The sequence below is a fragment of the Carya illinoinensis genome, chromosome 2, assembly GCF_018687715.1.
Source record: "Carya illinoinensis cultivar Pawnee chromosome 2, C.illinoinensisPawnee_v1, whole genome shotgun sequence".
In the NCBI taxonomy this organism is placed as follows: Eukaryota; Viridiplantae; Streptophyta; class Magnoliopsida; order Fagales; family Juglandaceae; genus Carya; species Carya illinoinensis.
Window position 1 is genome coordinate 30,036,511 of NC_056753.1, and position 12,563 is coordinate 30,049,073.

Here is a 12,563-nt window from a genome sequence, read left to right on the forward strand (position 1 = left end):
CATCCCAAACCCACATGCAAATCTTCGCCTCCGATAGCAAGCCGCGCTGACCCCGCTCCTGTCGTATGTGATACCCCGTTTTTACGTGTATTTTCATTGAAAGAGTACTTTAATTTAATTAAAATATTAGTTCTTTTATTTTAAATTATTGTATTTTAATTAGATTTATTTAGTTGTAATATTTGTTTTATAGAGCTTTCTTAATATTATTATCGTTTTGAATTTAAATTGATGTGTAATTTATTTTAGTTTATTTTTTGATTTAAAATTTAGTTGTTAGTTGTTACTAATTATTTATTATATTTTAGCTTGATGTGATATTTAAATTAATTTAATCATTTTATAGTTTTTAAAATTGTTTTCGTCAGATCAGTTTCTGGACTCTAGAGGTGAGGATTGGATCTCATTTCTTTTCCCCATATTTTTTTTTCTCTTTTCTTTCTTTTCTTCCTTCTTTCTTTTCTTTCTTCTCCTTTCCGTTTCTCCTCTCTCTCTCTCTCTCTCTCTCTCTCTCTCTCTCTCTCTCTCTCTCTCTCTCTCTCTCTCTCTCTCTCTCTCTCTCTCTCTCTCTCTCTCTCTCTCTCTCTCTCTCTCTCTCTCTCTCTCTCTCTCTATCGCTGTTTGCCTTCTGCCACCCAGCATAGCCGCTCATCGGCGACGTGGTCAACACCACCCACCCAAAAATCTTTCCCTCCGGCCGGCGCACCTCCCCACCAAATTTCACCTCCATCTGAGCCACCGTTAGCCGCCACGAGCTCCTCCAAGTCGCACGATTTTTGTGCTTTTCCGCCGCCGTCATTCCACCATCTTTTCATCTTTTCACCACTTCATCACCTACCTCTTGCCGTCCTAAACCACCCATTTCTAGCTCCGATCCGTTGTCGGAGCAGCTCCTACGAGCTCATCCTTGTTTTTGCTGTTTTTCACTTCCACTGCCACCCACGGCCAACTGTCACTTCCATTAGTTCCATAAACACCTTTAGACCATTCCCTATCAATCCCAAGTCTTGGTTTGTCCCCGTTCAAAAGTGAGTATTTTACAACCCACGGCTACAGTGTATTTTATACTGTTACGTTGTTTTTTTTCTGCCGTTTGCAGCTCTTTGATCATTCGAAAATTATCATATAGCGCTGTAAATATTTTTCAAATTCTACTTTAGATTTAAATATATTATTACTTTTACAATAAATTCATTGATTGGTTGATTTTTCTGAACTGAGTCTGAGGAATCGGGGGTCAGATGGATTGAGGACGGAGTTGTTTGTTTATTGTTGATGTTGAGTTTTGTTGGATAAATTGTGTCTTGAGGTGTGCATTGCATGGTGTATTCATGTGCATGTATGAAATTGAGAAAAGCTAGGGGCGACAACGAGAGCAGGTGGGATGGTAATGCTCTCGTACCGACTCCGTGGCCCTTTGCTGGCGAAAGGTAGAGGATGTTTGGCTACATACACGTGGGGCGTGAAACTGGACATCAATCGTTACGAAGTCACACGCATGGTCGTTACTCGTGGTGTGACGATGGGAGCCAGGGTGTGCAGATGACCCCTAGGGGAGGTCATGGTGCATTCGGATAATTGGATATTAAATTGAATTTGGATTTGGGCCAAATGAGACTTTTGCCGTGAGTTGGAAGGTAATACGTTTTTAGGGCTAAATGAGATTTTTGGCGGGCGTGGAAAAATGTGGATTTATAGGATATGTGCATTTGTCATTCTTTCATGCATATTGTTGAGTTTAATATATTTTTATCTTGTGACGTTTGGAATGTTACTTACCTGCGGCACCATTTTGGTATCGTAGATTTTAATACAAATGTCAAGGAGAAGGAGGAGGTGGCTCCGCCAGAGTTTTAATTTGGAGTTTTTATGCCTTGTAGTTTGGTTTTGAAATGATATTTGGGACTTGTAAGATTTTATTATGTGTGGTTTAAACGGATTTGTATTAAACAAAAAAATTCTGGTACTTAGTTATAAGACTTTTATTATTCGTTGCGTGTTTTTATTGTACACTTGTTGCATGTCCACACACTTGGTACTTGGCGATAGGATGGTGACCTGTGTTGTCATCATCCCGACGCTTCGATTTCCATGTGTCCATACGTGAGAATTGAGGGCGTCACATCGTAAATCCTCCAAAACCGTCCCCTCAGCAGACCATTCTTTTTGCAACTAACTCCAAACCATCAGCTCATCCCCACATGCACCTCTCAAGCATTCATGTCTTCATTTTATACGTCTGAGAGCTAATGCCTCCCAGCAAAAATGGTCAGGGACACTAGACTGGGTCATGGGTTATCAAACCACCCAAAACCATGGCCATACGAAACCGAGGTCCTCCACTGCTGTCGTGTAAATTCTCACCACCCAACTGCGTGATTAATAGTGGTTAAGGACTCAGGAACCAGGCTTGGTAATGGCCATTCATCCCATCAGAATTACGACCAACAACTTTTATTAACAAACTGAAAAGCAAAACAATCCTGAAAAAAACCACCCTAGGGCTAAATGGAAAAGAGAGAGGGGAGGTCCCTCTAACGGTTTCCTTAAGCTTGTTTCTAGAGAGAAGGGAGAGTTTTTTAACTTACGTTAATATATACATACATGCATATATATATATATATATATTAGACTTTGCAAATCCTATTCACACGAGCATCAATTAGACTTTTATAGGTAGGAGGGTGCATAGATGCCTTTGTCCTATTATTTTTTATAGGCTAATTTTAGACTTTTTGCCTTATTTGGATAGCCATCTCTTAAATATAAATATTTTTTAATTTTAAATATTTAATTTTTTTATCTAATCATTACAATTTTCACAAACTTACAAACAAAACATTAAAAAAATTAATTTTTTAAAATTTAAAACAAAAATAATATTAAAAAATAATATTATAACAATATTTTAACTTTATAATATTTTTATTTAACTTGTTTTTGATCATTTCTCAAAATCCAATAAAACATTTTAACTCAAACCATTTCATTATCATTCACAATTTTATCAACTCATATCAACATCCAAATGAGGCCTTAGAATTAGAGTGTGCTAACACGGGGCAAATCTTTAGAGGTTTTAAAAAAGAATATGAAATCCATTGTAAAAAAATAAATATAGACTTAAAGCATGCAAGTCTCGTAGATGTACAGTAAATGCTAATAAGTGCCAACATAGCAACACTATTTGAATTTTGGATCTCAACTTGAGTGTAACGCAGAGTAATTATCTTATACCACATAATATTCTTTTCCTATCACAAGATGTCGTATCATTAGAAATAACATTCATATAATCAATTTTAATGGTATTAGATTTTTTTGATAATCACATCATCTATATCCCAAGAGTACTTGAGAAATTTTCTCAAAGAAGTCAAAGATGTTTAATTCTTCTTTAATTCATTGCATATTTCAAGTTATATATATCTTTTATGTTCCCATAATTTGAATCAATCCTAGAGTTGTTTTCTGCAATCTTGATGCAAATTTCGCAGACCCCAACTCTGATAAATCAATTGTTTGGAGCAAATCTATAAAACTCAGTCGTTTCATAGGTACTTCCTAAAAAATGGTGTATATATATGATCTTCGAACAATTCTTCAATCACCCATGAATTGATGTGCTAATTAAAGCAAACGTCTTTCACACATTACACAAGGAAACGGACTCTGCCCGCACCTTAGAGGACAAAGAACAAGAGATAAAACATCTTCTTCTTTATTGTTTTTTTTTTCCCCACCTCTCTCTCTCAATCTCCTACTCTGAAAGGTATACAAATACTAATGTTACAGGTTACAACACGAAACTCCAAAACTTCTAGTCGAAGAGAAGCACCTCAATCTCCATAGATTTTTTCCCCGTTTCAGCCGAACTGAGTGCCTTGTCATCTGTCCTTCTCTCTCTCTCTCTTTTTTCCCTTTTGTTTTTGATTATTTGCTGAGAGACCCGCTCTTATATCCTGCATATAATTGTATGATTTCATCTTAGCAGGGAAATCAAAGGGAAAAGAACCTTGCAATTTGAATAACAAGTGAGCTAATAATGTGCATTAAAATTCTACTAGAGTTTACAACTTTCATGAAAGTAACTGAATGATGCTACCACACTCAAACCATACGGTTATATCTGTATTTTTCTGTCTCAAAAGCTCAAATTCTATGTCACTAAGTGCAAGGACAGAAAATGACCAGGAAATTGACAAAGGAGACATGAATATTCATTAAGATGTCCAAGATTTCTTCACTTTTTGATAGGTGTGGAAAGTTAGTTCTACCTATCGGGCTATTTCTTCAACCAGATACAATAAACTACCTCCTATAGAAAATTGGTAAAAGAAACATACCAAGGAAGCTTAAAAGTGTCTTTCAACCATCCTTGTTTTGTGCAATTTGCTACCACTTTGTCTAGCCGAACAATTATCTCAGAAAAAGTTGGCCTAGCAACTGCTTCTTGATCCCAACATTGCTCAATCAACCTGCATATCCATAATATCAAGCAAAACAAAAAAAGAAGTAAATTAATTTCATTTGTTTTCTCAAAAACGAACTTACTCTTTTAGATCAGGTGGATAACTTCTTGCTTTGATCTTGAAAGGCGGTCTTTTTCCATCCAAACACATTATTTTTGCAGCTTCTTCTGGAGACTTGGGATGGAAAGCTTGTATACCCTCAAACATCTGGGAAAAAAAAAATCCATGAATAAGTGATCAAGATTGAGCATCCCGCCGATAAAGATACATGCAAACCAATTATATTCTCTACTATTATGATATTAGAAAACCATAACAGTGGAGGTTATCTCAACAACTTGAAACGAATTATAATTACTTAACGTGATGACAGAATAATCATGCTAGCATACAAGAATCTGTGAAAAAGTACCTCATATAAAATGAGACTGAAAGAATAGACATCCACACTTCTGTCGAACAAATCATCTTTGTAAACCTCAGGTGCCATACATAAGTCTACAATCATATAGTAAAAAACTTATTAGAGCACATAGTAAATGTAATCCATTGTGTTTCACAAGGAATTAATTGTTATTATCCTATGTGCAATATCAAACCACTTCAATTTACAAGACTACAGATGAATATAGTCAATTTTGGAACCCCAAAAATATTTACTCTATGAGGCTACAAGGATTTTTAGTACTTGAAAATATATTTTTGGTTACAACTTCCCAAATCCAACAGATAGCAATTACACTTCTTTTTGCACACTAAAAATTCATGGTGTCACACGGAGGTGAGAGTTGAAAGGAGTCAATATAAAATATAATTTTCTACTTGTGTTCATGTAATGTTCACTGGAATATATTAAAGATCAAACTCAAGAGTTAAGATATACGGTGTATACAAGAACTTACTTGAACGGTCAGCCCCAGGCTGCGCGAGTTTTGCTTTGCCTGGTTGAATTTTGGACAATCTTATCAAACCAAATCCGGCTACTTTCAATTGACCTCCATTATCCAGAAAAATATTTCTGGCACCTTACCAAAATTTAAAATATTAAAGTACATCTCAAACAATAAAAATCAAAATCTGTCGGTAATTGCTGTACGTCAGATCAACTTTTGAAATTTGGTTGCCTTACTTTGGCTTTAAGTCACAGTGGATAATTGGGTCTGGTTTACACTCATGAAGATAATTCATGCCCCTGGTAAAGCGAAGTTCAGCAAGATACCAGAACATTAGTTAGTATGTATATGTTTATGATGTGTGCAAGAAGCAGGGGGTCACTCTTCTAATGAAAAAGACAATGTCCACAAATCTTTCAAATATAATTCCAGCAAGATAGACATGCCTAGCGATATCAAGAGCAAATCTTAGAGCTTTGGATGGAGACAGACGCCCCTTCTTTTGAATATAATTTCCCAAGTCGCCCTGAAATATCACCTCCAATATTAGCAGTGACAATTTCAATTCGAAGAGAGAGAGAGAGAGAGAGAGAGAGAGAGAGAGAGAGAGAGAGAGAGAGAGAGAGAGAGAGTTGTTTACTTTTGAATGATACTCCGAAACAATCATCATGGGTATATTTTGCGTAACGGCTCCAACAAACTGAAGCACGTTAGGATGGCGGACCTTTTCTAATAATGTTAGCTCGTGCTTGAAAGCATTTCTGTTAAAAGAAATAAATTGGGTTGATTATGAAAATAGGTGTTAATGGGATAACTAAATAAAAAAATCTATGAACCAACAAATTCAACAATGCTACTGAACCAAAACCCAAATAAATAACCACACTGCAATAGTTTGACACAACAAAAATGTCTACTCCATTTTTGTCTTCACCCAGCAACATACGGTAACACTGGATGGTTAAAGCACTAGTGACAGAATTAAAAACGGTAATATGTACAGAGATTTAAAATACACATTCCATCAGTCCAAGTGGAAGATTGTGAAAATCAGTTAGATCAGGAGATTTATTAATCTACAGTGTTCTCTAAGTTGTTATTAAATCAATGAAAATCCCAGCAACCAAAAAGATGTTAGAAGAGGAAAACTTCCTTGGAATGTCTCAAACAATGCCGAGCAAGAGAACAAGGGAAACGAAACATCAATTCAACTCCAAAAATGACTCCTGAAAGAACATTATGTGGCAATATTTGCACTTTGTTATATGCCAAGAAGACATAAAAGAACTACCGGTTCCATAGCCCAAAAGTGAAGGCTCTGTACAATTCCCCTTCTTCAGATTATTGTCCTAAAAGCATTTTTATATTCATTTGGAGAAGGGGAGGAAGAGAAACGGATAAAAAAATCTTCAATTTTGGATGAACACATACATGCTATCAGGGTCCGAATAGCTGTCCTTGTCAAGTATCTTTACAGAAACCTTAGTACCGTTCCATTTAGCCACTTGATATGTTCCCTGTAAAGGGTTAGACGAACAAAGACATCTATAAATTAACAATATATTTGACAAAGCATTAAATAGTTAGCTCAGTTCTTTCTAAACCACTTAATAAAAAGGAAGAGATTGAAAAGTAAAACAACATATAATAAAAGATTTAGGGAGATAAAACGGAGGAGGGAGTTCACTGAGCTCTAAACAATCATATTTGCAGATGCAAAATCATGTCAACAGTTTCATCTCTCAATTTAAGGTAACATAGATAATAATCATAAAACTAGCAAAAGGGTTATTAGCGATAACAAAGAAATTTTCAATCCACGGAGAGAATAACTGATGATAATCTTGAATAAGCAAGTAATTACATCACAGCAGTCGGCAGTATACAAAAGGTCACTCTGAAAAACATATTCAAGCAGGATTTCTCTGAAATAAGTTATACATTATGGATCAAACTAAAAAGTCCACACTCCATCACTGGTCTAGTGGTCTTCAAAGAAACAACAAATGCAGTGTAGTTGGTTTGGTTATATAAAATCAAACTATCTCATCTCCTCTCATATAATTATTATAATTTTCTTAAACTCTCACATAAAATATAATAAATAATTCAATTTTTTTAAAATTTAAAATAAAAATAATATTAAAAAATAATATTATAATTATATTTTATTTAACTTTCAACAAAACATCTAATCTCACCTTATTTCATTGTAACCAAATAAGAAAATAAAGTATAAATAAGGATATATTAAAGTTGACTGTTATTTCTTAAGAATATTTTTGTTGCAAAAAAATATTTCATCTTATTTTATCGTTAAAAAATAATATTATTATATTTAATTTTTCACGAAATATTTTATTTCACCTTATTTCATCGTAAACAAATAAGAAAATAAAGTATAAATAAGGATATATTAATTTTTTTTTTAAAAAAATAAGGATATATTAAAGTCTACTGTTATTTCTTAAGAATATTTTTCTTGCGAAAAAACTAGAACCTACTTGATTAAAAAGCAAACAATAATGATCATTTATTTTGACCGGAAAGACAGGTCATTGCGATTATCATTAAAAAAAAAAAGGAAAAAAATACAGATCAGCACTGGCATGTGAAACATAAGACGGCTCGGACAAAAGAAATAGGGTATCTCAAGCTTCGATTTAATATATGACATCTCAACAACTAACACATTAGGCAATACTTTAATCACTTGACAAGTTAGCAAAAAAAACAAAAAAAGTAGGGAGAAAAAAACTTGTGCAAAGAGTCCAAATATATAATGACAAAAAACGCTAATGAGTCATCAACAGATAACACCAATGATGCACGGCTTTCTACCGAGATCGCACCAAAGTGTGAAAAGTAAGAACAAACACTCCAGACTTGAGTTGCCTAAATGCACCATTGATTCACCATATATGCGTTTCGTACAAAGCATCTCCGATTACGGGAAACCAGTTCCAAAATAAGAGACTTGGACATTAACTTCCAATAAATTTTCGAATGAATTAGAGTTTATTATGCATGATTTTTCAAAAGAGTTTTGCTATATATAAGTGCAGTCGCGTATTAATTTGTATACCGATTCTGATTTATTCATACTTAAAATTTAAATTAATACTATTTTTAATAAAATTTACTTTTTAACCAATCACATCATATTAATGGACATATTAGTACATAAATATAACTATATTTTTCCTTTCCAAAATAACATTGATCTACTGAGCTGCTAGTAAAGGGAACAGAACCGTGCCTTCGAGATTCCATCACTCTTCCGAATCTGAAGCTCTAGTGGGTTAAGCTCGTACTCTGGAACTTCTCGAGGATTTGCAACAGCCATTGGCGTCTTCCTAGTGGATTTCTAAAAGTATACAGAATAATAATTAATAAGTATGTTTAAAGGCATAAATCCTCACCTAGAAACGAGAAATCGTTCATATCTTACCGGTGCTTTGGCTCCGCGGGCTTTTAGAATATTGTAGACTTCCGTATTTCCGTAGTACTTAGCGTCGGCAGCTGCCTGACCAGATAAAAGAGAACTACATGTAAACGCCATTTCGAAGGGAAAGAGAGCCAAGTAGACATTAATTGCAATATCTTTCTCAATTGGGCACTCGATTGGACCGCTAAGCGGAGCAATATGTTGAAGAATTCATTTAAAAAAAGAAAGAAAGAAAGGGAATTGCCGTACCGTACTCCCCCAGCGATCACGAGCATCGATGTTGGCCTTCCTGCTGAGCAATAGCTTGGCGACCTCGACATGGCCTTCGCAGGCGGTGATGTGAAGCGCGGTCCGCCCGTCCAAGTCGATGCTGTTGACGTCGATCCCCTCGTTGAGGAGATCCTCCACACCCTTGACGTCCCCTCTACACGCCATGAACAGCAGCTGCATGGTGGCGTCGAGATTCTCCGGAACCGTCAGATCGATAGCGGAGTCTTGTCCGGGGCTCCGGCGAATAGGGTCAAGCGAAGACTGTCTCCCGAAGCTGAACCTCTGGTTGTTCCTCCTCGGGTCCATCGACGACTGCCGCGTGAACTGCCGGCTCAGCGTCCTTTTTATCGACCCCGTCGACAACTGCCGCGATATCCCCCGTCTTAGTTGCTTCGCTAGGTTCTCCATTTTACTCCCCAATCGATGGTCAGAGCTTCTCTCTTTGAAATGCGATAATTACAGGAGAAGGAGGAGACGACGGCTACATGTAGTTGAAATTGAATTGGGTGGGATCGAGAGCTCAAGGACAGATTTGGGAGCTCTCGATGCCGAGCTATGGAAGGAGGCCTCTCTGCGAGTGTGTGCTTGTGAATATCAAATTAAGATCCGAAAGAGTCGCTTGAGAGAGAGAGAAAGAGAGAGGGATGCGAGAGAATCAGCTTTTGTCTTCCACACAATGGAGCGAAATAAAAGCCGTTGATAACTTCTGTACGCATGGACTCCGTCGTAAAAACCGCGGCAACGACCCCCTCCGGTTTTTCATCTTACAATTCGTTCTCTGCACTAGTTATTAAAAAAAGAAATATACAGATTACAAAATCAACGATGCCAACTCATCTGTGATTTTATTTTTTTAAAGGAAACTTTCATTATTTATTTATTAAAAAAGTTTACATTATGATTATATATAAAATGTTTCCATATTAAATATCACATCATAAATTAAAATAATGCATTTTAGAATGTCTTTATATTAAACATGTTAATTTATATGATTTAAGAAAAATGATTTATATAATTTAAAGAAAATTATTTCTAGATTTACAAGCCTTATAAATTCTTTTTAAAAAAATAGATCCTACCACACAAATTAATAAAAGAAATCTTTTATTAATGCCAGCGTACGAAACAGAAAACTTTTAATATCAATACATTTTAATTTAGTTTAGATAATTATTTCAATTTAAGAATTAGAATAAAATATTTTAATATCAATACATTTTAATTTAATTTTTCAAGATTATTGTATATATTTATATATATGATTCTAGCCTTTCGACTCTGAATGGAATCAAATTCAAAATTATGATCATATTGTTGTTAAGAACTTGATCTGTTGACATAGAGTCTAATTTTTCAAATAAAAAATATCAATTCAAAACTCTACCCGTTATATTTAAAATAAATAAATAAAATTAAAAAAAAAAAAGAAAAAGAAACAACGACAACTTTACATAAACCGAAATCTGTAAAATAAAATTTTGCCAAATATGTATTGATGGTGGAGGTCAATGCCAGCGTACGAAACAGGCAACTTTTATGCTCTTCTTACGTGACACCACATGGTGATAGTGATGGTTAATTATTAATTTTGTCCTTTTACATTATTTTATGAGAGAAATTAAGTTATTAAAAAATTATTTATTATATTTTATTTATTTATCAATTATTTTATATTAAAAAATTAAAAAATATTTATTTTTAAAAAGTGTTACAAATTCATAAAATAATATAAATTCATGTAATATTTATTGTTTTGATAAAAATAAATTTGTATTACGTCAAATCATATTTTATTTTAAAATAATTTTTTTGGACTAAATTATATAAAACCAAAAAAGAAAAACCGCTCCCAGCGGTGGTTGGGAGATACGATTAGTGTAAAAATAATTTTATTTTTTTTGCTTTTTCTGCTTATATGTATTTTTTTAATATTATAAAATATATATTTTTAAAAATAATTGATAACATCATTTAAAAATATTTTTTTAATCATGAAATAAAAAATAATAATTTTTTTTCTTTGTTGGTTGGTTTTAAGCAGCAGTGAGCGCTGGAAGCGGTATGAAGCATTTTCTGCAAATTAATGCGGGGCCCGTATTTATGGAGACTTCAGAGTTCAACTTCAATCACCAATTGAAAGAGTCCCCAAAAAGGCAGGTGAGGAAATTTATGTCGGCAGCGACCTTACAGAACTAGTATTGATTTTTCCATACGTATCTTTAAAATTATAATTTTTAAAGATTAATTTTATATATAAAGAAAATTTTTTTATATTAAATTATGTATTTTTGAACTAAATAATAATAAAATTTTATTTATTTTTATTTTTTAAATTATTATTTTTATATATTTTACCATTAATATAACGTGTTAAAAAATACAAATTTTATATATTTAAATATTATCAATTTTATATATGACCACTTTTATTAGTAAATATTAATATATATTAAAAAATACTTTATATCATCAATTTAATATAAATTTAATATATTAAAATCATCTTAATAAAAATTTTACAAAATTAATTTTAATGGGTATGAGAGAAAAAAAATAGTAAAATAATGTTTGAAGAGTGAATTGTAGTTCTTCAAACTTGAATAAATACTATTCATAATTCTTCAAAATTTTAAAAATACATAATCCAATATAGACTAATTTAGAAGGATATTATGTAAATATGAAGATGAATATAAAAATGCATAGTCAATTGCCAATGCTCTTAATCAATACATATTTGGTAACATTTTATTCTACAGATTTCGGTTTATGTAAAGTTGTTGTTTTTTTTTTTTAATTTTATTTATTTATTTTAAATATAACGGGTAGAGTTTTGAATTCATATTTTTTATTTGAAAAATTAGACTCTATGTCAACAGGTCGAATTCTTAACAACATTATGATCATAATTTTGAATTTGATTCCATTCAGAGTCGAAAGGCTAGAATCGTATATATAAATATATACACTAATCTTGAAAAATTAAATTAAAATGTATTGATATTAAAATATTTTATTCTAATTCTTAAATTGAAATAATTATCTAAACTAAATTTACAACATTGAATAAGATGCCACACAAAATACCAAAAAATACGAAATTCTTTTGATTCATGTCATTCTCAATTTAAAGTTAACTTGATTTATCTATAAAAAAATAATTTATATAATTTTAGAGTAGGCAAGTTTTGTTTATTATCTTTTAAAAAGTAAAAAATAAAAATAAAAATGAGAGTCTTGTAAAAAAAATAAAATTTTAAATTATTTTTTTTTTAAAAGGGTGCATATAATTTTTACAAAAAAAAAAATCTAACATTACTTTTATCAAAGGACAATGGTTCCACCGATAGAATACATCGATTAGTGCATATTTTTAAAAAAAATAAGTTCACACACCGCACATAATATCTTTTAAATTTTTTATTTTATTTTATCAAATGTTTGATATATAGATAATAAATAAATAAATTTAATTAA

The 12,563-nt window shown here is 32.6% G+C and overlaps 1 protein-coding gene across 1 annotated transcript; it reads right to left on the bottom strand.

The window, feature by feature from the left end:
• Positions 1-3,549: 3,549 nt before the first annotated feature.
• LOC122300792 (integrin-linked protein kinase 1-like) lies at positions 3,550-9,789 on the bottom strand. Its single transcript, XM_043111681.1, has 12 exons — positions 9,063-9,789; positions 8,817-8,891; positions 8,625-8,732; positions 6,797-6,882; positions 6,006-6,126; positions 5,812-5,891; positions 5,602-5,664; positions 5,375-5,490; positions 4,885-4,970; positions 4,555-4,679; positions 4,347-4,478; positions 3,550-3,962 (listed from the first exon to the last, which is right to left on the bottom strand). The coding sequence occupies exons 1-12, from the start codon at positions 9,489-9,491 to the stop codon at positions 3,956-3,958; spliced, it is 1,428 nt and encodes a 475-aa protein (XP_042967615.1). The 5' UTR covers positions 9,492-9,789; the 3' UTR covers positions 3,550-3,955.
• Positions 9,790-12,563: the final 2,774 nt, after the last annotated feature.

Bases quoted from the DNA above. Each gene is read 5' to 3' on its own strand.
- LOC122300792 (XM_043111681.1), bottom strand. From the start codon at position 9,491: ATGGAGAACCTAGCGAAGCAACTAAGACGGGGGATATCGCGGCAGTTG. The intron at 4,971-5,374 runs GTAAGTTCTTGT...ATATGATTGTAG, and splicing joins GCCTGGGGCTGACCGTTCAA to ACTTATGTATGGCACCTGAG. The intron at 4,479-4,554 runs GTAAGTTCGTTT...ATGGATATGCAG, and splicing joins TATCCACCTGATCTAAAAGA to GTTGATTGAGCAATGTTGGG.